Source organism: Dicentrarchus labrax, unplaced genomic scaffold, assembly GCF_905237075.1.
Source record: "Dicentrarchus labrax unplaced genomic scaffold, dlabrax2021, whole genome shotgun sequence".
In the NCBI taxonomy this organism is placed as follows: domain Eukaryota; kingdom Metazoa; phylum Chordata; class Actinopteri; family Moronidae; genus Dicentrarchus; species Dicentrarchus labrax.
The window spans coordinates 8747843-8773544 of record NW_026136712.1 but is presented as its reverse complement, the minus strand read 5'-3'; the positions used below and the strand labels follow the sequence as shown (position 1 = coordinate 8773544).

General features: G+C 39.8%; 3 protein-coding genes, 1 long non-coding RNA gene and 1 other non-coding gene across 6 annotated transcripts in view; 4 read left to right on the top strand and 1 right to left on the bottom strand.

The window, feature by feature from the left end:
* Positions 1-277: 277 nt before the first annotated feature.
* Positions 278-3952, top strand: rsl1d1 (ribosomal L1 domain containing 1). 2 transcript variants are annotated; one of them, XM_051418229.1, is made up of 9 exons: positions 278-394; positions 631-770; positions 875-1013; positions 1227-1375; positions 2388-2489; positions 2866-2959; positions 3190-3297; positions 3387-3551; positions 3656-3952. In XM_051418229.1, the coding sequence occupies exons 1-9, from the start codon at positions 356-358 to the stop codon at positions 3791-3793; spliced, it is 1074 nt and encodes a 357-aa protein (XP_051274189.1). In that variant the 5' UTR covers positions 278-355; the 3' UTR covers positions 3794-3952. The 2 variants fall into 2 exon arrangements, with proteins under 2 accessions (XP_051274189.1, XP_051274188.1); XM_051418228.1 differs by having other exon boundaries at positions 279-394; positions 3653-3952.
* LOC127373950 (small nucleolar RNA SNORA55) lies at positions 2625-2756 on the top strand. Its single transcript, XR_007886963.1, has one exon. It is a non-coding gene; the product is annotated as a small nucleolar RNA SNORA55 (small nucleolar RNA).
* A 2927-nt stretch (positions 3953-6879) lies between the features above and the next one.
* LOC127373607 (transmembrane protein 238-like) lies at positions 6880-8097 on the top strand. The gene has a single exon (XM_051418237.1). The coding sequence runs from the start codon at positions 6968-6970 to the stop codon at positions 7562-7564; it is 597 nt and encodes a 198-aa protein (XP_051274197.1). The 5' UTR covers positions 6880-6967; the 3' UTR covers positions 7565-8097.
* Positions 8098-13666: 5569 nt separating this feature from the next.
* Positions 13667-25702, top strand: part of snx29 (sorting nexin 29) — a 128772-nt gene continuing 116736 nt past the window's right edge. Inside the window, exons 1-11 of the mRNA XM_051418222.1 lie at positions 13667-14072; positions 15683-15747; positions 16762-16814; positions 17426-17550; positions 19757-19937; positions 20205-20275; positions 21234-21494; positions 22331-22733; positions 23372-23484; positions 23835-23931; positions 24129-24211. Coding sequence (XP_051274182.1) covers positions 14066-14072; positions 15683-15747; positions 16762-16814; positions 17426-17550; positions 19757-19937; positions 20205-20275; positions 21234-21494; positions 22331-22733; positions 23372-23484; positions 23835-23931; positions 24129-24211 — 1459 coding nt within the window. The 5' untranslated portion in view covers positions 13667-14065. The remainder of the gene's footprint in view (positions 14073-15682; positions 15748-16761; positions 16815-17425; positions 17551-19756; positions 19938-20204; positions 20276-21233; positions 21495-22330; positions 22734-23371; positions 23485-23834; positions 23932-24128; positions 24212-25702) is intronic.
* LOC127373609 (uncharacterized) lies at positions 22760-24635 on the bottom strand. The gene is made up of 2 exons (XR_007886925.1): positions 24103-24635; positions 22760-23505 (listed from the first exon to the last, which is right to left on the bottom strand). It is a non-coding gene; the product is annotated as an uncharacterized LOC127373609 (long non-coding RNA).

The following is a 25702-nucleotide window of genomic DNA, read 5'->3' as shown; positions in this document are numbered from 1 at the left end:
TATTAATAGCAACAAAATATCAATACTACAATAAGGTTCATATCCTTCGCTGATTTCTACATTTTGATATTAGTATCATGTAATGTACATTCAGACTAAAAGGCTGATATATGTTTACCCTTTTGGGCTGCCGTACTTTAGTAATTTATTTTAGTATTTTAATCAACCTTCTGGTTCAGACTTTCATGTTACTAAAATGTCTGTATCCATACTTCTAACTTGAGTTCATGTCAAGAGGCCACTTTCCTTCCGTGACTGTTCACAGTGGGTGTACAAATAAAGTTTGTTGGGTGTTTCGTGACGTAGACTACCAACTGCGCATGCGTGGCTTCAGCACACGCGTGAAGTAGACAGCATGGCGGAGGAAAAAGGAGTTGTGTTGGACCGGGCTCAGGTAAAAAACTGCTGTATAGTTAAGCTCTTTATAAATAGTATGTCGGTAAATATTAGTTAATATAATTGTGAACAAGTATATTGTTATGAGTCAACAGAAACTATAAGCTAGCTAGCGTGTGTGCTTGCTGACTGGTTTAGCAACGAAGCTAATTCACAACGGCACAGGTTTGAATCACTATTAAAAACTGGAGTTTGTTTAGTCTTTTATAACTCTGGGGTTAATGTCTCTGCCAGGTGAAAAAGGCCGTCCAAGCCTTGCAGGCTTTCCTGAAATCCAAGTCGACCAAGGACTCACTCTTTTTGGACGAGACTCAGCAGATCAGCCTCCTCTTCACCCTCTGGAAGATCCCCAAAAAGGCACAGACCATCCGCATGTGAGTCCACCACACGGGAGCATAAAGCTGGTTACATACCCGCACTGTAGTTCTTCTGTAGCAGTTATTGGTTTTCATTGATTGACATTTCTTTCCACCCACAGTCCCTTGCCCCATGGCCAGCGGCCTGACACAGACGAGGTTTGCCTCTTCACCAGAGATGAGCCCAAAATGACCTCCGAACAAACCCAGAGGTTTTATAAGAAGCTGCTGGAGGAGAAGGGAGTCAAAAACATCACTGAGGTATCTACCAGTCAACAGTCCCCCACAACAAACCTATAGCTCAGCATGGAGAAATGTACAGTGCAGTGTCATAAATATTATACAATTATAGCAAAGTTAGTCTTAAATCTTACAAACCACTTGTTTTTTACCAGCCGACAAAGTTTTTGGTTTACATTAAGACTTCCTGTCGATGGCAACCATAATCACGATGTGTCTGTGTGTCCGGCGCAGATCATCCCGTACAAGGCCCTGAGGACAGAGTACAAACCGTATGAAGCCAAACGGCGTCTGCTGGGGAACTTCGACATGTTCCTCTCCGACGACCGCGTCCGCCGCCTGCTGCCATCCCACCTTGGAAAACATTTCTACGAGAGGAAAAAGTAAGGCCTTTCCCTAGTGTTGTCATAGTTTTATGTTAAATTCCTTAATATCTTCAGTACAGTACCACAGAAAACAGGAGTTTTGCTGTTTATTGGGTCTTAAAACAACAATGGTACTGTCAGTTTTGAATTTTTTTTTTTATTTATTGGTGATATACATTGGTGACATGTGATTACTGTGCAACATTAAACTGAATACACAAGATAAAACATGAAACAATTACAACATTATGAACAGTAAGGGTGGGTGTAACATTATGTGAATCAGTGTCTGTGGGGGTATAGAGAAGAGAAATAACTATTAAAAGTGAAAAGGAGAGTGGGAAAAAATTATTGTCATGTATTAAATAAATAAAGTGTAACAAAAACAAAGTTTTTTTCCCCAGTAAAGCAATTAGATTTGCTTTTGAGACACACTGGACTGTGTCATATTACAGGTGTGTTCTTAATTTTGTTGTGCTGCCGTCTGATTTCAAAAGACTAACGTTTCTTTGTGTCCCATTTACACCCTTATAGCCTATAGGCTAGACACTATAAATTTGATTTGCACGTTGGTATTGGAAATGTATGTTTATATGATGATAATAATAATTATTGGAATTATTGGTTATTAACAAGGCACAATGGCTGGCGTCTTAGGGCCTAAATAAGGGGGCAAAGAGCCGTAACACTTAGGATTAACCTTTCATCCTATTGACATGTCATATTTATGTGTCGGTAAGACTGCTCATGTTTTCTGTGAAAAAGCAGCTGTTTGTAGGGCATTCTAGGAATAAAATGCAAGGAAATTGGATTAAAATAAACGACTGAATACAGCAACCCTTTTGTTCTTAATGGCTGATATGTAATTAAAAACGTAAACTTCATATGTAGAAAAAGTGAAAATGATGCAAAATGTATCCTAACTGCTTTCTACAAATCTGCATATTTATCTACTTTTAAACATCTGCGATTTTTGTGGTTCTGTAGCTGCAGTTGATGCATTCTTACCATCCATGTCTGTCCTTACTAGAGAGCCGCTGTCTGTGAACCTGCAGAGCAAACATCTGGCCAGGGACATCCAGAGGGTCATCCAAGGCACCAGCTTGAAGGTTAACAACAAGGGCTGCTGCTGGTGAGATTAACTCTACTGCTCTTTCTGTTCCTAAATAACCTGAGACTGTTTTATTCTATGAAACCAACCAGTCTTTAGTATGGCCTTTAACAAGGGGTCAAACAAATGTTTTCATGTCTTGTTGTGATATGAATAGCACCTCTCAGCAACCCTGTCGATTCTGTTCAGTGTTCGATGCGGGCAGTAGTTGGTGCTATAGAGATTCAATGTAAATCCAGATGGACCTCCTCTTCCTATGGAGCCTGTCTCTACAACTTTGATACACAATATGTTATGTCACGTTCATGTGAAATACAAAAATAAATGCATTTATATTACCTGTACTGATGCTGTTTATAGTGTTACCTTTGCCTCACATAACTGGTCTGTATTACAGCATGGCACGTGTTGGCCACTCCGCCATGACTGCAGACGAGGTGACAGAAAACATCGAGGCTGCTGTCCAAACGGTGGCTGCCAAACTACGTACGGTGAGTGTTGTTGCCCAGAGAATTGTCCGGTTGTTTTAGTTAGAGTTGGTTGTGCAAGTGTGACAGATTCACCAAAGGTTAAAGGCCCAGTGTGTAACATTCAGGAGGATCTGTTGAAAGAAATAAAATATATATTTGCAGGTATGTTTTATGTGTAATCAGGTCAAAATAAGAATCAGAAATCAAAATAACTCCTGATTATGTGTTATATTTGCATTACCTGTTTACAGAAAGGACCGGTGATGAAGCTCATCCATATAAAGAGTCAAACGTCAGTGGCCCTGCCCATCTACACCTCAGAGCTGAGCCACCTCAGCGTGCTGGAGGAGGCAGAGAAAGTTAGTCCGTACTCAACAATTACTGTGTCTGAGCCGGATTTATTGAAACGATGTGTCAAATAACCAGCTCATCTGTTTGTGAATTTCAGGGAGCTGCAGCCAAAAAGAAGGCAAAGAAGAACAAGACAGAGGACACAAAGCAAACAGATACCACTGTAGAGGGAAAGAAGATAAAGGCGGAGGAGGAAGAACAGAACGAAGAAATCCCACAGCTGGTTCCCATAGCAACACCCATCAAAAAGCCTAAACTGGAGGTCAGTGCTACTCACAGCTGCGAGATTTAAACACTTTCAGCAATTGAAATATGTGAGCTGTTGAGTGGACTGCAGACTCTCATTGTCTTTCTTTCTCGTAGAAGCCATCCAAGAAGAAGCAGCTGGAGAAAGCACCCAAACCTGCTGCAGCGAAGAAGGGGAACAAAGCTCCGAGCAAACTGACCAAGAAAGCCGGAAAGACCGACTCCAAAGTAAAAAGAAAAGTGCCTAAAGTGAAATGATTCTCAGCAGAGCATCTTTGCAGATTACTCCCCCCCAACATGGACATTTTACACAGTACACAGGACCATAATGTTCACAGAATGGTCAACATATTCAGTCTGTTATTGTTTTTGTGTTTTTGGTTGAATGAAGCAAATTATAAACTTTATCTGAAATCATCTCTGGCTTTGTTGTGTTTTCTAAATGCTTTGTAACAGGCACAGCAGACATATTAATTACAGTTTTAAAGGTCCAGCGTGTAATATTGGCCTGTTGGCACATATGCAATATGATATTAATCTGTAGTAGTCGTAGCCGGTCGTAGTTTCTTCTACACGTTTGTAAGAGGAGGGTGAGGTGAGTGGAATGTGAGACTTCACCGCCAGATGCCAGTAAATCCTACACACTGGTTCTTTAAAAAGCACAGGTGTAACTGAGCCATCATACATGCAGGCAGGCACGCCCCTGTTGTGTCAGATGTCCGTTTTAAAAAGGATTGGAACAACCCTCTGCATGGCTCCAGACTGAAACAACTACAGTCTGCACTCACTCCCTGCTTTTCCCTGCAAATCACAACACTAGTTAATATTAATGGAAATATAATTAATAATAATAACCCAATCAGTGCCCATTGTGAAACAGTTAAAAAATGTCTTTCTCTTCACTTACCTATAGTAAACAATCACCTTTTTCAACAATATTTATTAAACAAAGGCTTCAAATTTGGTATAAGGGTTTATGTAGCATCAGGAAGTTGTATATTGATAACACTTTGCCAGCTGTAAACAATGAAATACAAAATTACGAATCACATATGAATGAGGGACTGTATACACAAAAAGCTTGTTCGTTTTCCAACTATCACCACATTATCTTGCCTAGATTCTTTGTTAAGGGTCAATATACTAAATAAGGGTATGGTCTCAGTAATTCTATCTATGATCAGGATACGTAGAATCCCTTTGTGTCTCATATTTGAGAATAATGGGAAAGATTATTTAGGGGACCTTTTAGAGTCGGAATGGGACATCCCTCTCTAGGGTTCATTCCTCTTCTACCTGCCTTAATACAGTTCAAAGTGCTACGTCAGCTACACTCCTCTTAAGCTAAACATGCAAGAATATTCTCAAACCTAAGCTCTGTGTGTGACAGGTACAAACAGACCCATGCCCAATACTGGCTGTAATATGATGCTTTCTCCTACTACTGCTATTTTGGTATATTCTCAGTTTGAAATGATTCTAGTCTCCCTCCTCACTTACAGAAGAATATTGCCTTTCCCTCTTTATTAGCTAGATGTTCAATTCTATTTAAATTTAAGGATGTAAAGCCTCCCCAAAACAATCAAAGATGTGATGCAGAACATCAACCTGGAGAAAATCAGATGCACCCTGTTGGGTTTGGATGCTACTGTTGGTTTAGCTTTTGTTTCCTTCCAGTATTCCCTATCTTTTGGCACATATTTGTACCTGGAGCTGATCACTGATGTTAATGACTTGTCTGATAAATGGAGAAAGTCAAATGAAATAGACTTATAAAGACTCATGTCTGCTTGGCTATATTTATATATAGTAAAAATGGTGTTTTATTTACTGTTTAGCTTACTTCTGTCTGAACAGGAACTGTAGTTCTGCAGGAAATCAAATTCTCAATTTAACATATGTAAATGCTACTTTTCTTAAACTTTTAACAATCACTCCTTTGGTCATCCTATATTAAATTTTAGGGTAGATACGGAGAGACATTCGGGAAAAACAATTTATGTCACAATGGAAGAGATAATACAGATCTATTTAATCATCACTGATTCAAACAAAGTTAAACTAACGCCCAGTATGATGCTTTTGTAAGTGAAAAATGTTTGCATCCTCTAGTTTAGGTTTACTAAACAGTTAATTTAACTGTTCTGCCTATTTACGTCTGTCACACTCGGTTTAAAGTTCACCATCGGGTTGTACAGAATATTTTATGTTTTAATAAACCTTTTGTGTGCTTTAACATCTGAAGTGCATTAACCTTGAGAACTGTTTGCTCACTGCGAGTTTAGCCATCAGAGCTGTGCATGTATAGCAGCCAGCTGTATCAGATGACATGCCTATTGTCTATGAGATTATACTGGGGCTTGTACAGCTGCTGCTCGCGTGCAATAATGCTACATGGGCACAATTACTTCCCCTATGAGGTATTGCATTTTCAACACCTTTAAGTCCATTGTACTGAAGAACTCTTGTTCTACACATGAGCTGATCGGTGACACTGAAAAATTTATTTTCCACATTTCAATAGACAGTATATATTTGTTTTGGAGGAACAAGATGATCACTAAGTGGCCAGCCAATCGGTGGTGATGAAATTGTTGTCAACAGGTGGGATGGGTCCGTCTATTCATCCAAGCCCTCCCTCTGCTGTGTGGGTGTGGTGGGCCATCTGGAATTACAGTGTATTCACGGGTTACTGGGCAGGAGAATGAGAGATGCATCATGAAGACGCTCTCTTATTGATCATACAGACGATATAACTCCTTCATATGACTGTTGGGAGGTAGCTGCATTGATTTCAGCAGGGACTGGCTGAGCAGACAGAGCGGCTCAAGAACGAAATAAAGCAGAAAGTTGGGGAGCTATGGATGTTCAGTGGCTGGTGTTTCCATTATTCATGTGTTAAAGGTTCTCAGAGGGGAGAAGAAACAAAGCGGTAACAGGCGTTTCTGTTCTGTGAAGCAACCATGGAAGCAATTGGAGAAACTTCATTTCCAGATGACTCTGGGAGTCAGATCCTATGTCCAGACCCTCATGGTGCTGCTGCAGTGGCCCAAGGCTGGGCCTACCTCCACAAACCCATCATTGTGATGGTGATGGGATCTCTGATGTCTGCTGCAGGCGGCCTCCTCTTCCTCCTCCAGTCACTGGGGGTGACTGAAGCGTCCCGCTCTGTAGCCTCGGCCTGCCTGTCCATAGGGCTGATGTTTGTTGTGATGGGGCTGGTGTGGATCCCCATACTGAAGGAGAAGCAGAGGCGGAAACGGTACAGCCAAGGGGCTTGACCAGAAGATGGAAAGTGGAAACACTATTTTTGTCAGTGATGATGTAACTGCTTCCTTTGAAACATCCAATACAGTCACAGAGCCGGTGTGGTTGTTGCTGATAACTGCTTGTGTACATTGTACTTTGACCAATGTCACTGCAGGTTGTTTCATGTGTTTTTGTCAGACAGTGAGGATTACATTTCACAGTCCTACTTTAGCTAAAAGCACCAGTTCCTCTTTCCACATCTGGATAACCTCTGGGAAGATCTCCACTGCCACCATGTCAACAGCTGTACAGGTCGAGCCAGTCATGGAGAGAAGGTATGGAGGAGTTGGCCGCTGCAAGTGCTCATTCTGGTTCGCAGTGGCCCACGACATACTTGGCATCTTCATCATGCTGGTGGGGGTGTTTGGAGGGCTGGTTATCCACGACTTATTCATCTATGCGGGGGCTATCATCATCTTCCTCAGCCTGATCTGGTGGGTGTTCTGGTACTCCGGGAACATCGATGTGCCACCCGAGGAGCTGGAGGACGACGTGGGCCTGATCAAGCTGAAGAACCACAGGCTCAGGCAGGTGGCGAGGCGTGTGTCCGACCACCTCTCCAACAGGATCAGGAACTCTTTCAGAAAGAATGGCCGATCCTTTAGAGAGGGCAACAACAGACCTTCAAACACCGGTACAGATGTGTCGCTCTCCACTATCTGTGATAACACCATCGCCTCCTCATCCAAAGAACTTGTGAGAGAGACATTGTCAATATGAAGGAACCCATCACAGACTGTAAATGACACCAAGAGACACTTAACTTGGATCTTTTATATTTGTTTCCTTTGCTCATCTGTTTATTCTGTTGAAAAGGATTTTGTGTTTGCTAACATGCACATGTAATGATTAGACAGCATTGAAGTCTTGTCTAGATAAGATCCACATATTCTTATCTTGCTGATAAGATGTAAACTTTGCACACTATAACACAGTATTTGACCACAGTCATGTTTGGTCGATTCACAGATGATGCACAGTTGGGATGTGCTGGCTCTAAATAGAAAAATAAAAGGTTTAATGAGAGATTTGTTAAAATGAGGCTGAATCATACTTGGATGATATGTGGCCATTTATAGCTGCATTTTTTTTTGTAAAAGGACACGAGTGAAAATGAACCAAATGCAGCCAGAAGTTTAAGTTGTGCAGTTTTTACTTATTTATTTTATGTATAAAGGTGAATTTAAGCTTTATAATGTCTATTGTATCACCAGAGCTGTCATGTTAAGTTTAATAAATTCAACTAGTCGATGCCACCTGTCTCTCGCTTTGTTTAAAAGTCCCAGGAAGTCTCAAGTCTCACTATGTGCCTGTGTATTTTGAATGTATTTAAATATTAGACCATGATTGGCTTTCACAATATTTGCGATGTCACTAATTGTTGCTTAAAGGAGAACATGAGAGAAGTACAGACACAGATAAGTCTCTCTCCTCCTGCAAAGGCATACAGCCCTTTAGTTACAGTCACACACACCAATCTGTATCCAACGAAAGTAAACATAAGAGAAACACACTTTTAGTACGGGTGACTTTATTAAGTGATTGATGAAAATACTCCGACAGATTACTGTTGTTCAATAAAGTTGCTATTCTTCTGTAGTAAAAAATGACACCTACCTTACAAATATTTTACTAGCTACCAAAAAAGCTGTAAAATGTCAAACCCTAACCCACACTTCTTTTAGTAATTTAACTGTTCAATCATTAATTCTGTGAAATGTATCTCCCTGCATGTTAAATAAAGGCTGTTTCATAGCCATCTCCTCCTGCTGCCAGGAAAAGCATTCTGGTTGAGAAATAAATCCCTTTATGTAATAAATATACTGGACTCTCTAAAAAGCATCCTGCCCTTTACTCATGCATCATTGCTGACATTTATTTGAATAATATACATACACTGGTAGTAGTGTAGTACACAAATAATTCTATATGTGTGAAATTAAGACTTTAGTGACTCTTCCTTCGTTTTTCTCTGGTTTAATCAATGATTTACCATTATGAATTGCTTTCAAAGACCCACAACAGCAGCAGTTCACATTTACAGTATGTGCTTTGAATGTGTAAATCCCTTGGCATCTGAACAGAGACAAGACAAATCAAAGCAAAGCACAGCTAGTATGAAATTATCATCTTATAGACTTAAAGTGCCAATCATTGTTCAGAGACTTTAGTTCTTTTTCATTTCAACTGTCCAAACTGTTGCAGCAATTAAAGTTGTGAGTTGTCTGTGATCCTTTAATAAAACTGCAACCCATACATCGATATACACGGAGACTAAAACCCAAGATTAGATCAATGTAAAAGATTCAAATTGCCGACAAAAGACAAAACTAGAGTTAAGACCCGTTTAAAGTATTTAGAAGCCTTTTAAGCCTTTTTATTGGATGCTGTGAGTAACTTACTTAACTCTAAAGCCTGAATACATGACCGTAGTGTAACTGAGGTTACCTAACTAAATAACTAAGACTTCAGTGAATGTTAAATCATTACAGTTTGACAGAGGTAGAGATAACCATGCAAAATAATAAACTGAACAAGCCAACTGAATGTGTTTTATGTTTTGTAGCACCGTTTGGGGCGAATAAAATAGTGCACACTTCACAATCGTGTATTTTGCAGAAGTCAACACCTTTATATACTTGTTCTAATATCATATATTTAGAGATTATTTGCAGTGTCTGGAGAGGACCAAAGGCTGCTGTTAAGAGCAGAGCTCTTTAAAAGTTATAAGGTGTCACTGTCGGGTGATATACTTTATATCTATAAAGGTCAAAAGGATTAGCAACCCTTAAATTTTACAGTATCAGAATGGTCTGAAGAATTTATTTTTAATTTTAAAGCAATATTTAATTTTAGCAGATAGATTAGGTTATAAAAAAGAAAAACTTTATGATATACATAGGTAAGGTCAGTCTTAAAGTCATCTTTTACTAATACACTTTATATACAAAACTGAATTTAAAACCTTAAAAAAAAAGACTGTAGATGAAGGAAAGGGCTTGAAGAGGGCAATGTTCCATTCAAATCCTTTTAATTAGTGTTAATGACAGTCCTCCAATGTCCTTCTTAATAATGTCTAATTGATTGGTTACGTGTCAGTGTATTAATTGATGAGCACAAATTTCCAGAATATTCACACTACTATTAGTCTGTTAAACAGGAAACATATATTTGAATAGGACAATGGGTCAGAGGGTTAGGGTTAGGGTGGGTTAGACCCTCTTAAAGCCCTTTTCTTCTGTTACTTTTGAAACTGTTAGTGAGTTATAGTGACAACCATCTACAAAAAGCATCAGTATATGTAAGGATATGTATGTCTTTCAACTCTCTCGTCCCCTTTTAGATTTCTGTTGAGTGAATGAGTTTATTTAAATATTTATTTTAGCCTACGTACATTAATAATGTTAAGTATTCCAACACATTGTCCTCTATGCTTTCTTAAAAAAATCTTTCTTTTCTTTCAAATCCTTTTAAAATCATCATTTATATCATTCTTCCAATGTCTTCATTAACAATGTCTAATTGAATCTCAGTAAATGAACTCATGAGAACTTGACACTAATTGTCAGAAACTGCAGGTCAGTGTTAGATTATTCAACTTGTGGACATCAGGAAGAGCTAAGGTTAGGGTGGGTTAGACCCTCCTAAAGCCCTTTCCTTCTGTTACTGAGTCAGTAGAACGAGTTCACCGACAGAGGGAACAGTTCAGAGATATCTCCACTCTGCCACACCCAACACATCCACACACACAGTTTGGTTTTTCTCCTCAGTTTAATTACTCCAAACTATTAATCTAAACACTAAAGTTATAAAAGAAGTTTATTTTAAAAATCTTCCACAAAACACTTCAGCAATGAGCCTACAAATCATTAATTTCCTTCTTTACATTCAAGAATTAAATATTCTAAAATACAAAATGTGACTTCAGGAGGGTCTACTGGCATATTTCCATTCCAGCTGGTTTTCCTGCCCCACATATGTTAATATAATGATAGATACATTTCCCATGTTGCACCCAGATTGTTTTGAATGTGATACAATGTTAGACTGATTTCAGCCACAAGAGGTCAGGAGTTCACAGGTCTAAAGTGTGTGTATGATCTTAATTTATTGATGTCACAGTCAGTGCACTCAGCTGCTCTTAGTGGTGAATGTCATCTGGATACTGAGCCGTATAACAGAATAAGAGGCTTTACAAGAAGGTCCAAGCATGATCAACCCCAGGTATTGCCAATGATCATCAGTGCTAATGGTCATTTGTTGTATTTATCTTAAAGGTACACTCTTTTTCACCAAAGCACATTTGTCGGACCTCAACGATACACACATGCTGGTGCACATATGAGTGCGTCCTCTTACACATGCTGGTAGAGCACAAGGCACAAAGAAACAAAACAGGAACCCAGTCATTGAAACATTGCCCCATAGTTCAACCAGTGATCAAAACCTCCACAGGGTTCCAGGGATGAAAAAGAAAACCGTGCACTCCCAATCTTGTGTGGCTAAAACTCACTTTGATGCAGCTGCTTTGCTCCTGAAATGTTCTCACAGGTTCATAAGAATGAGACTTTAACAGCTGCATAAGATCAATTTAGGTTCATTTCATTGTGAATACAGGAAACATATATTTGGATGGAACATTGTTAAAGGGTTAGGGTTAAGGTGGGTTAGACAGTGCCAGTACTATTACTAGCAGCAGTGCCAGTAATAGTACTAGTAAGTAGGAGCAAGTAAAAAAGTTATGTTCGCAAATATTTTGTGGAAAATACAATGATTTTTCCTACATTAACAATTATTAATGAGCAGGTATTATTCACTGTCCTGGTTGGTTCTGAGGTTGTTCTGCAGTAACGTTAATGTAGACTTTCCCTTTACTCATTGACACTGATGAAATGGAGGTGTTCCTTTAGCCAAAAGTATTTGCAAATAAAATAATTTGCACCAATTCAAAAAATAATGAAAAAAGCACAACAAATGTAACAGTTTTACTTGACTAGTTAACTACTTAAGAATAAAATCAGCTGACAATGGGTCATTATCTTTATTTCATGTTAATTTTGAGGGTAGAAAAGAAGAATTGAAGTTGCAGCACCTAGAATGACTCCATATCTGTTTGGTGCAAACAAAAGGTGGTGTTTGCATTTATCAGTGGATCTCATATATTGTTACACTACCTGACCATCTTACCAGACCCAAAGTCAAAAACAAAACAAAACTGAAGAACTTTTTAACATTTCATTTAGACACAGGGAATAACTTTTAATCAGCCAATCAGTCCTGTCAGCAAATAAGATGCTAATGGTTGTCTAAAGCCTTTAGAACGCATTAGTGCAATGGAGGAAGCAATAAAGTCCATAATATGCACTATAAATATTGCACACAATGTCTGCATTCAATAATAAAGTCACATGTATTTAGGAATGTGCACTTGCAAAAGGTGGGGGCAGGGTGTGAAGGGAATTTTTATGTTATGAAGAGATCTCTTCACAGCCAGTATGGACAGGAGGAACGATCCAAAACTCTTTAAACCTTTCAATCTGGGGATTTAAAAAGAGTTTATACTATTTGTAATTAACAGGTCCTTATTCTATTGTTACATATGTTACAGTTGAAGCTAGTATGTGTGTTTGTGCATTAATAAGGGGATGGTGGTTTTATAATATACATTGCCATCTCTTTTAATAATAATCAAGATTTAAATAAAGGTTTCAAACCATTTCAAAAACAAAATGATCTCCAAAGGTTTAGAGTAATACTCTGAATATTGATAATAATAGTTGATGAATGAACACAAGCAGATTTATTGCATTGACATTAATCAACAGTGAGGTTAAGGGAAAACAGTGGAACAGATCCAGTTATAGCTGAATGTTTATGCTGTGGGATGTCCATTAGACCACTGGTACTCAACCATTTTCAAAGAAAAAAATCATTTATGAATCATAAAAATAATAATATATGTTAATTTCTATTATGAATTATTGAGGAAGAATTTAACAGTCTCACAGCCTGAAGGAAGAAGCTCTCTTTTAGTTTAGTGGTATGGCAGCGGAAGCCAAATTGATCAACATCAGACCCGTATTTCGTCATCTGAGCGATTCCCATCTGATAAGGTTTAGTTATTTCATAACTGTTCACTGTAGATTGGCAGATTAACAATGAAGAGTGTGAAAACTATGAGCTGCATTACACCAGTAAGCTGTAGGAAATGATGAAGGTCAAATAACTCCAGTGAAGGAGCAGTGAACAAGAAAAGCAGTAAACACTTTTTACCCCTAAATGAAAATCTTCAAAATATTGTTGAGATGCTGCTGAAGTGAAAGAGGTCTTTAGTTTTGTAAATCAGAAGTTAACTTTGGCCTGAGTCCTGAATCAAGTCCTAAGTCATTACCAAATTTAATGCTATTTTAAATGTTCATAACAGAGTAACAGTTAGCACCGTACATTTGCAGAAATAATAGAAAATTTGGGTTTGAATGTGTTACTTTAAAAAAAAAAGCAATCAAATTCATGACTCTTTATAATAAATATTGATGGGTCTGTACACAAAAAAAACTTTTCTCTGATGTCTAGGATAATAGTCTTGTCATAATATATTTTTATGTTTCTCTATATAAGTGAATTCAATACTCTTCTGTACTAAGATGTGTTAATGCTGCACACATTCCAGGAATTACACAAACATTGGTTTTTCTCCACCTGTACATGAAAATGATACTTTTGTAGTACCGCAACACTTCCACAAAAGACTACAACTCCCAGTAGCGCTGTCGGGTCATATGACAGCGGTGTGTTTTGTCATGTGACCTTGACACTGCTCAGGCAGTAGTCCGTTTCCCTGTTTCGCAGTGCCACAGGCTCCAAACTGAAAACACTTCACTTCTCCGCTCCAGCAGACTTTATACGGCGGCTTGCTGGCTCTGAAATTACACTCCGGCGTGTGTTGGGTGCAGTTTATCTGCTTCCTCGGCTTTGTACGGGTCTTACATGTCAGTCTGTGGTGGACTCGCAGCCCCAGCGGCTCCCCGGCAGGCCTCGCTGTTCACCGTGTAAACACCAGTCCTCACGCCGCGGTTGGGTGGGTCCAGCTCGGCCACAGAGGCAGCATGGGCCCGGCGCACAGCTAGCCTCTGCTCTCAGAAGCTACAGAAAGGGATGAATCGTATCCGTGGTGGAACTGTTCAGCTTGGATGTCAGTGATAACGGGGTTTGGCTGTCAGAATGAACGGTGAGTTGTGTTGTTTCATTCGTCTGTTGTTTCTCACTCAGGCATAACAAGCATAAAATGTCTAATCATGCATGCCAGAGGGGATTCAGTCATCTGTAAGTAGCCTCTGTGCTCAGACAGTTAGTTAGGGATTTCTGCTGACTTGTGACCTGCACTGCTCCTACTTCCACACTGTTCATATCCAGCAAATGGCCTCTCTGGACTTTCAAACCTTGGTGAATTAAAAGGAAAGATGCCCAGCTTCTTTCAACACATTCAAATGCACTTTTAAGATAACATGTATGAATGCTCTTTATAGGAATCTGTCCAATGCATGACTAAGGTTAAAGCTGTGAACAACCTGGAAAACACCTGACAGTTTGTTCTGAAGTAGCAGTGGTTAGCATGAGAAGTTTATGAGGGTGTTATTTGCATTGAGGTTTTAGTATTGGAGTTTATGACAAGCTGCTGATCTGAATCTGGTGTAAACTTGTGGGTGGAGGACAGTGACTGCTCCAGCTTTCATCCCTCTGCAGCTGTTCATTTGGAGAGCACTCGGGCCCCCAGAGATGGTCCGGTGGATTGGCAGCTTTTACAGGATGGTGGTAAAAGTGGGAAAAACTCTTGGTTAATGTTTATAATAACAGAATGAGAGATATGCTCCAACAGTTAACATTAAAATATCCGATTGTGTCCTTGTAATTACCAATATTTCGCTAAGGATTTTCTTTGTCAGTTAATCTGCTGATTACTTTTGGATTAATCAGTTATTTACTTTGTTGAGTCAATACAATCTCAGATAATCAAATAAAACAGCACTGTTTCTCAGAGCCGAAAGAAAGTGATTCCTTCAGATGTCTTGTTTTATCTGACGCATAGAGCCATAATAAAAGATATTAAATTTATAACAATATAAAACAAAAAGGCAACAAATCTTCCCATTGGAGGAAATGGAACCAGAGTTTTGCTTAAAAAAAGAGACTAAAACGTAATTATCAAAATTGTTGCTGATTAATTTCCTACTCATTGTTTAATTAATTCATCTGATAATCATTTCAGCTCTAATTGTAACTGTGTGATTTACTCTTATAGAAGGGTACTATAAAAAATATTATCACAAAATAGAATGTTTCTCAAGGAATATTGCAGGAATATTACATACTATAGAAACTACATTTATTTATATATTGGCTGATTTAACAGGAACAGTAAACATCAATAAACAATGTAATAAAAAGCACCATACATACTCTGTAAATAGAATTAGCGTTGTTATTATAATGTGTGTTTTATCTCATTCTAGTTGTTTGTTTATTGTCTGGGATCTAGCCTCAGGCTCAGGTTACTTTATTTGTACCCACAGGTAGATTTGGTTGTCAGTAAAAGACCGTTACAGACGAGTGTGTTTCATGGTGTAGTAATAACCAAAACATACAAACAGTTTTTATGCTGACTGCGATGGCCCATGACTTCCTTCAGCAGCTCATTTCCCTCCTCTCCTCTCGGGCACGGTGTGGTTAACGCAGGAACGATGCTTCGGTAACTTGAGTCCGTATTACAGTTATTTTCTTAATCAGTCATCAAACTGAATTTGGGTCATTTCCTCTATTTGTGTGTGTTCTCCTCTGCAGGCACTCAGCAGAGTGATACCAAGAGGCAGCACCTCCTGGAGAGGCTGCTGGATGCTGTCAAACAGGTGAGACGCCTGACCTCTGTACGTTCATTTCTAAAGGGAAGATTGGCTTTTATATAAAGAAATGTGCATTCATTTGATGAGTGACCTGGATCTCTATGTCTGACGTAAATATATTAACATTGTTTTCAAATGAAAGAAGTAAAATAGTTCCAGATTCTAACGCTGTGTGTTAGTGTGTAGTGTTCGGCTTAATGCCTTTCACCAGAACAAGAATATTATTTAGCATTGGCCAAGGTCTGTGGTGTCTGAATATCTTTTAGTTCCTTTATCCTCTGCATAACAAAACACACCAGAGGAAGTAAAACTGAGCACTCTTTATACATTTTGGATATGTTGGATATATGTTGGGTCAAGCTATGGCAAATTAAAGAGTTTTTAAGGAGAGTTTGAGTGTTATTTAAGAGCCATATTCTGTCAGATTTGTTAGTTGTTTTGCGATGGAGCGAGGAAATGTAACATTGGCAGATGTGGTTAGATGTGATGTGCTTTCCCATACAAAGAGGAGAAAAAGAAAGTGGGAACTGCATGTACAGTATCAGGGCTATTCTAGACTAGTTTCTGGTTTCAAGGAACAATATTCTTATAGAAGCTTCCCATGATGCGCGTCTCTGCTGAACACTAATGCACATTATTTGGCAAGTAACCATTATGGAGCATTTATTCAGATGCTAATGCTCAGGCTTTGAGTTGTGTAAACACGTTCCCTACTTTTTATTTTTGACTGTGACATCAATACCCCAGTTCTTCTGTTTTTAATCCATTATTGCCAGTTCACTTTATCTGGTCATAATCAGCACTCCAAACTTTCCAGCTACTGGCCCAATTATAGGCTGCTGGGTGTCTCATAATATTAAAATATACCATATAAGAGCACCATCAGCACTGTTCATCAGTCTGCTCTGTGCCTGCTGCAGATTTTAGGCCCTTGAAATCTTAAATGTGCTCATTGTGTGCTGCAGAAGGGTTTGAAGTATTTCACAGGCAGCTATTATCATTCCCTTCATATCTTTCCAGTGCCAAATCCGTTTTGGAGGAAGAAAGGAGATTGCCACAGACTCAGACAGCAGGTAAGCGAAGCTGCCTGTAAGACATTCTTCAGTTATATGTGTGTTTGTTTTGCACCCAAGAGGTTGTTTGGTTTGCACGTGTAGTTCAAGCTCACCTTCATCCTATTCTGTACAGCGATCTGTCAATAGGCCCAGCTTAAGGGTTGATTTCTTCCTGACAAAAAATATCTTAAAATGAAATAAATAATATTGTTGTGAGAGTTCTGCAATATTTTCTATTATATCCAAGCAATGCGAAAGTTCAGTTTTATGACGATAAGGAAAAAATGTACGAAGCATTATGTACCAACCTTGTTTCATCAGAGCTTAATGCTGTCAGAGAGAAATATTTGATCAAAATTTCATATCCTGTGCTGCTAAGATCTCATTTTGAGTTTGTAGCTGCAGTTTCTGAACATTAACTACCAGTTTTGCTTTGTGGATAGAGGATCTCTTCAAGTTTGAAAGCAATAAAAACCGACATCCTCCTTATTTCTCTGAAATTGTACATAACGGTACTTGTAGCTGATTTTGAAGTGCACCCATAATTTCAAGTGGCATCACAACATTCAAGGGGTTTACATACTCCTAAATCCCCCTTTCTGTCCTAACAGCAGTCTTTGTCTCTGCAGGGTGATCTGTCTGTGCGCCCAGTTTGAAGCGGTGCTGCAACATGGCCTGAGGAAGAACCGAGGCCTGGCTCTCACCGCCGCTGCTCTCAAGCAGGCTGCGGGCTTCAGCAGCAAGACAGAAGCAGGTACGATACTTGACTGTTAAACTCAGGTCTAAAGTTGAAAATCAGGGCAACAACTTAACTTTAGCCTCCAGCCTTTACCTCGGGAAGAGGAGACCTGAAAATGCTGACCTTACAGGATAGCTCGGCTTGTTATTTCGGAAGTCGTGGGGGGGTTGGGGGTTGAAAGTGGGTAGCTCTGAGCTGCAGGACAACCACATGCACATACTCACACACAGCCTGGCTGCGAGACCAGGTGGTTAGACAACAAATAGGGCCTACAGTTTGAAAGGACATGAAGGTCTCTGCTTCCCTGTTTCACTCTCTCTGCTGTGCTCACCTGTCTGTCTTTAAGCCTCTGTCTCTCTGTCTCAGTCGGTGGTGGGCAGCACACCAGCTGTGGCTTTACACCTCCTAAAAAGCGCTGCTGAGATGGACTGTCATTATAAATGCGACTTATGCGCTCAAGTATTTTTCAAACCCACAGAGGTTTATTTTAAATTCCAGTCAAGATCCCAAACAGCATACGGCATGCTGAACTACGGGGAAATGAAATAAGGAGTTGGTACAAAAATGCGAAGATATCGGGGATGTTTCCAGCTGATGTAAAGGTGCAACCATAAAAAACAACTTAAATAGGTTTAAATATTTGATTTAATGTAATATAACTAATATGTAGCTATAATGAAGTGTTGGAAAATGCAAATAGACAATCTACAGTATGTTGTATGGTTGTGCAGTAACTGTTTATCCATTACTTTTAGCTAACTATTTAAACTGTTAATCTATTAGCATTAGTTTTTTAAATAATTTGCCCATTAGCTACAGGTAAATATTTCAAGTGCTAAGTTATGTCTTAACTGTTTATTCTTTACTGTCAGCCAACTATTTTTACTGTTTATCTGTTAGTTTTTGCTGCTTCTTTCAGCTTTTAGTTAACCAATTATACATTCATTTTAATTAATTAATTAATTAATTTAAATAAATGTATAACTATCTTTGCAGCCATTCATCCACTAACTTTATTTTTAGCTAACTTGCTTCTCTGCTTTTTTTCTGACTATTTTTCATACATTCATAGGCTACTTACAATTTTGATTTAAAAATCAGGCCTGTGTCTGATTTAGGACCACATATAAAAGTCCCGAATCAGATTTAACACGATCAGATTCCATGTAATTTGTGATGTTAACACTGTTACAAGAAAAAAAAAACCCAGATCCGAGTCACATAAGAGGAAAAAAAGAAAAAAGAACAATCAGATTTGGGCCACTTTTGCCTGCAGTGTGAACAAAGCCTTAGTCGGAACTGCTGCAAATGTCTGTTCAGGTCTTATATTTGACTCAATTTGTGGACATATTTTTTTAAACTCCAATTGTAATTTAGATTTTATCAAATTATTTGCACTACTCCAGATTTGCAAAAGTACCCGTGATTGGGAATTACTGCTCTATGGTATCTCCATAAGGAAATGAAAAGTATGACAATCCTCAAGATTCAGTTTTATTTGCAGCCATCTGAGCTTCTAAAGACCATTCCGCTGGTTGAGAGACATTAGTTTCACATTAGACTAAATTGTTTCTACTGTGTCATATTTAAGACCCATGTGGCTATTAATTCCAGATGGAGGAGAAATGCATGACTTCTGTAATGGCTACCACGTCATAACCATTAGCATATCTGACGTTTTCCTGTATTTCACAGTCAATTAGAAGAAAGGATTGTGACTGAACTTATGGATTTGGAGCTCCCTAATGAAGCCAAGCCCTCTGACAAAGCCAGAAATAGCAGCCATCATTTTTAACACATTGTTCTGAGGTTATATGCTAATCAAATGCAAAAGAGTAGCATAACACTCATTCCTATTAATTACCACAGACGTTTTTTTTTAAATCTTTTTTGCCTGTGTTATAGAAAATAATAAAAGTGTGCAGGTGACAGGTAGGAAGTCAGGATGGATCTGTGTGAAGGAGGTGTGGATATTTGTTAATAAGAGAGTGAAGAAGTGTGTTTGTCACTGCTTCACTTAACCTTTTTCACAAATAAGATATAAGTGATTCTCTCCTTTTCCTTTTTTTCCCTCTTTGTCCCATGTCTTCTTTATCTCATCACAATTTTTCCCTCCCTTCCTCTCCTTTGTCTTGCCACTTTTTACTCCCTTGTCTGTCTGTCTCCCTTGTCTGTTCTCCCGCTCTCCTCCTCTTCCTCTCTATTTGTCATTCCCCCCCAGAGTTGACTTTCTGGTTCTATGTGAAGGAGCATCTGAACCGCCACGAGCTCCAGCGGTTCTACTCCCTACGTCAAATCTCCTCAGAGCTTGGGCGGGGTCGTGCCTGGCTGCGCTGCGCCCTCAATGAGCACTCACTGGAGCGCTACCTGCACACACTGCTGGCTGACCGCCCACGCCTGGGGTTAGTGAAGTGTGTGTTGTGTTTATGTTTGATTTATTTTTTGCTGAAATCGCCACGACTTGTTGTCAATAATAACGATATTTGAATTTTCATATGACAGAATGTTTTTATATTTTTGCCATTTTGTGTGATCTTGCATGCTCTTTTCACAAGTTATACTGACGCACTGAATCTCTTCATCTGTACAGTTATACTCTGTACGGCTGGTATCTCAGCTCTCTGTTGTCTTGATTAGAGATGTTACTTCACCTCCTCTCTGTTCTCTAGAACTTACTATGAAGACTGGGCTTTTATTCTTGACGAAGAGAGAGCAAGTATGCTCCCCACCATGGCTGCAGGTGAGTTAGGTGATTGCAGGGTAAACATACTGCACACCAGATATGTAGGTGTAGTAGAGATGTGGCTTTGTCAACTGTTTAGGCATGCTAGTGCTTAATTGTAGACAATAGCATTATGGTAAACATTGCTGTAGTCTGAAATGCCACTCTAAGGGAACTGTACTGTGTTAATGTTGCACGTTATGCTGACATAGGAAGCCAAAATGATAATGTTAGTGTTCTGATGCTCTGCATGCAGTTAGTATTTTTTCCAATGTTCAGCATGTTATGCAATAAAATACAGCTCAAACTGACAATAGGTATACATGTTAACATGCTACTGTACATATAATGTAACATTAGCATTAACATAGCAGGGTGTCATAGTTACATTAGATAATATGTGAACATTTGGTATGTTAATATGCTAAGCAGGAAGTCTGATAAAATACAGCTGAGCCTGACAGCCTGAAATGTCCAACAAGGCCGAGCAGTATTTTTGCCGCACTAGTGGTAATGACTTAAGAACCATCCATCTATCCAAAAAATGTATCTTCTGTCTTGTAAAGAGAATTACAGCCTCATTTTCAGTCTCATTGAAATTTAAACATGCTTCACACAAACGGAGCTGCTGTAAAAGCAGTTATTTAACTGACTTTGCACTTTACTTGTTTAGTGTGTCTGGATTTGATGGGAATTAGTGTTAATGGCTGCGCTCTTACTGTTGAACTATTGATGAGTGCAACTCAGATGAGCACAAACTCTAAAATATTAAGAATATATACTACTGATCTCATGCCAGAGCTTTCCCTCTCTTTTCATACACAGGCACATATCCTGAGTTCATCCTGGGTTGCTCACTGTGTACCCAGAATAGCTGACAGAGCAGTTCGCAGAAGTTCAGAAACTTCATATGATTTGATGAGACTCATCTGTAATAAATTACGTTTTGCCTCTCTCTTTCTGCTGCGTTCTTCAGGTCTGAACTCCATCCTGTTTGCCATCAACATCGACAACAGTGACCTGAATGGTGGGGTGACCCGAGGAGGAGGCCCCTCGGTGTCCGACCTCCTCAAGGAGTCCACACAGGGCATCGGCAGTCTGTGGAAAGAGTCGACTCAGGGGGTCAGCAGCCTGTTACGAGAGATCAGCACCGCCACGGCTGTGGTGCCCGGCTTCACCCCCAAAGTGGACGGAGCCTCGGACCCGCTACCTGTCCTGCCACGCAGCACCTCTGCTGGTAAGAGAGTGTGGAGGAGTATGACGGATGGGGGTGTACAAAATAATTCACAATTCAATACAGTAGCCATAGGAGAAATACAAAAATGGTTGTTGTTTGTGTTTGTTGAGACTGTTGTTTCTTGTGAGCAATGTCTTTTTTTTTTGCAAATACAGTTTTCTTACATAATTACATTACATAATTTTGCAGTTGCACAAGCAATGAAAGTTAAACATTTCTTCAAAACTAACTTTGCATATTAGTATTTACTTTCGGACTATATCACTATTATTTTGTCCACCCCTTGACAAACACAATAACATATGGCTCAGTTTGAGCATGCATAATGAATGCACTGGTAGAACAAATATAGTGGACGCAACCCAAGGCATCTGCAGCGGAGATGAAATCCCCCATGAAATAAATAAACTTCCAGGATGTCAGCCTTGTTTGACCTCATTTAGCTCTCTGCCCCGATTCATCCCAGCAGGGAAAACTCACACCATTTTCTCTCCCTATGTTCTGCTCAGAGGGATGAACAAGCTTTTACATTTTAACTGGAATGAATGTAAATGAAATTCTAAGCTCGTGTGCCACCTCCTCAAGGTTAGGAGAGCCATTCGCATTATTCACAGGTAGAAGAGTTGAGCCACAGATTGTCTATTATAAATGCACTTTTAAAGGATTAATTGAAATAAACTTAAGATGCCTATGTCATCAGTACCAAACTTTGCCGTGTGAACATTTGGAGGAGGATAGTCTAGACAGGTGAAAAGAACTGAATTCATTAAAGTTTCACTTTATTTAAGCTTGAGATTGAGGTTTTTGTTCACTTCTTTTTCATCTCTTCCACAAAGACTCAGGGCTGAGGAAAGAGCGCCGGAGGAAAAAGAAAATCACCAACATCATTTCCTTTGATGACGATCTGGATGGAGGGGCGGAGGACGAGGAGGAGGGAGAAGAGGACTCCCAGAAGATGGGTGCCATGAGGAAGAGCCACACTGCCCCTGCTCAGAACAGCGTGGAGGAAGGCATAGATCCTTTGGAGCCGGTCTTCCCTGAGTCGCCGGCCCAGAATGGCCTGGCTGAGCCAGGCATAATTAGCTGGGTGGGGTCCCCCCATTCCTCTCGTACTCCACCTGCCACTACACCTCCCCTGCCTGACAGTAAGAGTATAGACAATGAGGAGGAGGAGGAAGAGGAGGAGATGTACAAACCCAGAGCAGAAACCCAGGAGGAGGAGAGGATCAGCTCCGATCAGTGAGTCAGATCACTTCAGTTGAATGTCGAGTTCTAAAACGTATTTAATAGAGAAATATTTCATATTTAAAAAATTATTCTGACAGAAATGAATGTGGGCTTGGAGCACAGTACCCTTGGAGGTTGTTCATTAAGTGCATAAAACATTACAGTCTTAATTAAGAAGTGCTAATGGGGGTGCCTGGTTAGCTCAGTGGGTAGAACTGGCGACCCATGTACCGAGGCTGAGTCTTTGCTGCAGCGGCCCAAGGTTCGAATCCGACCAGCTGTCTATATCATAAAGGCAATAAAAGCCCCAAGAAAAAAAAAAATCATATTTGTGTTTCACTCACTTTGTTTGGTTGAGTTGCTGCAGCCTTTAGAAGGAGAAAATCAATCAACTAACATTATACAATTTCCCAAAGTGTAAACAAATACAGTCACTGAATCCATGGTAACATTACACTTCTTGTTGTTACTTCCCAAAAAGCATTAGTGGAGGCACAGTTGTCTTGAATTCCCTGTAACAGACTGTAAAATGTGTTGAAGTTTTTAAACCCAAATGTCCACAACTGACCTGTTGGACACAACAGGGCTAAAAAGATACTTATTGCTCTGGGAAAAAAAACCCAACTGAGATAAAAATTGTCTTGTTTCAGAGTGGTGGTAGGCAGCCTGCCCAGTGTGTCCACATGGAGCCCTCTGAAGGTGATGACCGACCACAGCAGCTCAGACATCCTCATTCCTCTGAACCCTACAGACCCTCAGCCAGGTACTGTAGTCCCTAAAGCCACTGAAACAAAAAAACACAGACTTTGTTACAATCCAGCAGCAACAAGGAAGATAGAAACATATAAAAACACTTCCTGGTGCACTCTGTGCCAGATCAGTGTAATATTTATTGACTGCCCTCAGCCGACACTGCTGCACTGATTCCCAGTTTACATTTCCTACTCGCACTGTAAATATTGTACCTTACATATGTTTTTGCATACAGATTGTGTTTACTGCTGACAACAGCTGCTTAGGGCTTGAGCGCAGGGATCAGTTGTCTATCAGATGAAATTTCGGTACTTTCTCTATTAGTCTGTACCTTTTACTTTCACTTCCACTTTGCCTCAGTGAACTCTGTGGAAGATACAGCTGCATTTCCTGCTCAGTCTGAGTCGACAGGACCGGTGGGAAACTGTGAGAGCGACACATCGCTGCTAACGTTCAAGTAAGCCATCGTTTCATGTGGTAATGATGTGTTGTTGTGTGAATTATTTACAATTTAGTTTTAGTCACAGGACTACACAGGCAAGGCTATTCAGTGTGTTTCTGTGCTGCAGCCTCAGCTTTCCTTTTCACATATGAATTGTGGACAAAAGCTCAAAGAGATTTAAAGTACCTGATTCCTCTCTTCACGTGTTTCAGCATGGAGTCCAGTCCACCAGCACAGTCTGCTCCACTCTCCAGTGTGCTGCCAACATCTGGTCTGCCAGAGTCCATGACAGTGGGTGAGTGTTTCTCCTGGTACTACCTTTCTGCTTCTTTACTCTTCCTCACTCTCTCCTGTCCTTGTAACTCGGTTTGTGCTCAAACCGGTTCTGTGTTATGAATCATCGTGGATTAACTGAGCTAGCATCGAGGCAGTTGAACAGTGTCTTTGCACAGGACTTGAGTTGACTGATAGTAATTAGATGAAGGTTTCAACATGCTCACCAACAAGGTGCAAACAAAGACATGTCAGGAATAAATACTGTAAGAATTTACTGTAAAGAATGAATTACCATTGCTAATGTCTTCGGAGATTAGATTGTCTTCTGATAAAACCTCAAGAGGAAGTGGACAGTCAACAGTCATGTGCTCCAAAATCTTTTTACTAGAAACAACATAACATTTTCTGAGCTAGTGAAATTAGCTCATTGGGTCCTGGGGGGGATTAGGTTCATGTCATGTAGTTCTGTCCGAGGCTTAAGAAATCCAAGTTAAAGGTGCTAGACACAGAAACAGCACGAGTTGGTGAAATCTCTTAATTTCTTTGTAGTGTTGAGGATACATTAAATTAAACATGAAAATGATTTAAATTCCAAATCACAGCAAAATCCCAGAGTATATTTCCAAGAAGTTTTGAGACGGTAATTAATCTCGTAGAAGTCTTGACATGTCTTTGTCTAGAAATTTCTGCAAAGCTGTTAAATGAAATCAAACTCACTCATTTGTATTTTCAAACCTAGTTGTTTTTCTTTGCAGTTAAAGTGATCTAATTGCAATGAGTGAAGTCCTGTGCCAAGAGATTGCCCGGGTCTTTTCCACCTGGTGGCACTGTTGCTCCAGTGAATGCACATGCTACTGTATACATACACACATTCGTCTGCTCGCCTCAAAGGATTTTGTTTGTGAGAAAAAATGGATGTGACATGAAGTCAGATTGTGTGAATGCCTGCCATTTACATCAGCTATATGATTTCAGATGTGGATAAAAATTCTACATTCCCAGAGCACTTGATGAGCACTTTAATGTGTGTGTGAGACCCACTCACAAGTTGGTGTTCTCCTCTCTGCCCTGGAGCTAATCAGACTGAGACACTCACACTGATGCTATTTGATTCCGTGGATTCTTTTGAGTGTGTGTGTGTGTGTGTGTGGGATGGAGAGAGAGACAGAGAGAGAGAGACAGAGAGAGAGAGACAGAGAGAGACAGAGAGCCAGGGGAGGAAAGGTGAGTGGAGCTCCCTGTAAGCGCTTGGACTGAGCCGTTGTCCAATCTATTAGCCCTCGGTAAGAGGAGGCCAATGGGGTCACAGTGAGAGCTGGTGATCTAAAAAATCGCTGGTGTAGAGGCAGAGAAAATTGTCTTCAAGGTCCAGAGCACCAAGAGGCCTTAGAAAGATGTAAAACAACAGACCCTCAGTCAACGAGAAGGGTTTTTGGTTTAAAGTCAAATCCACTCTGAAACTCTGTAACATCGCTGTAAAATCAGGTTTTGGCGTCTTCAAAAAGTGAAG

Coding starts and splice junctions, on each gene's coding strand:
- LOC127373607 (XM_051418237.1), top strand. CDS start 6,968: ATGTGTTTTTGTCAGACAGTGAGGATTACATTTCACAGTCCTACTTTA.
- rsl1d1 (XM_051418228.1), top strand. CDS start 356: ATGGCGGAGGAAAAAGGAGTTGTGTTGGACCGGGCTCAG. Junction 771..874: donor AAGGCACAGACCATCCGCAT/GTGAGTCCACCA, acceptor TTCCACCCACAG/TCCCTTGCCCCATGGCCAGC. Junction 3,552..3,652: donor TCAAAAAGCCTAAACTGGAG/GTCAGTGCTACT, acceptor TCTTTCTCGTAG/AAGCCATCCAAGAAGAAGCA.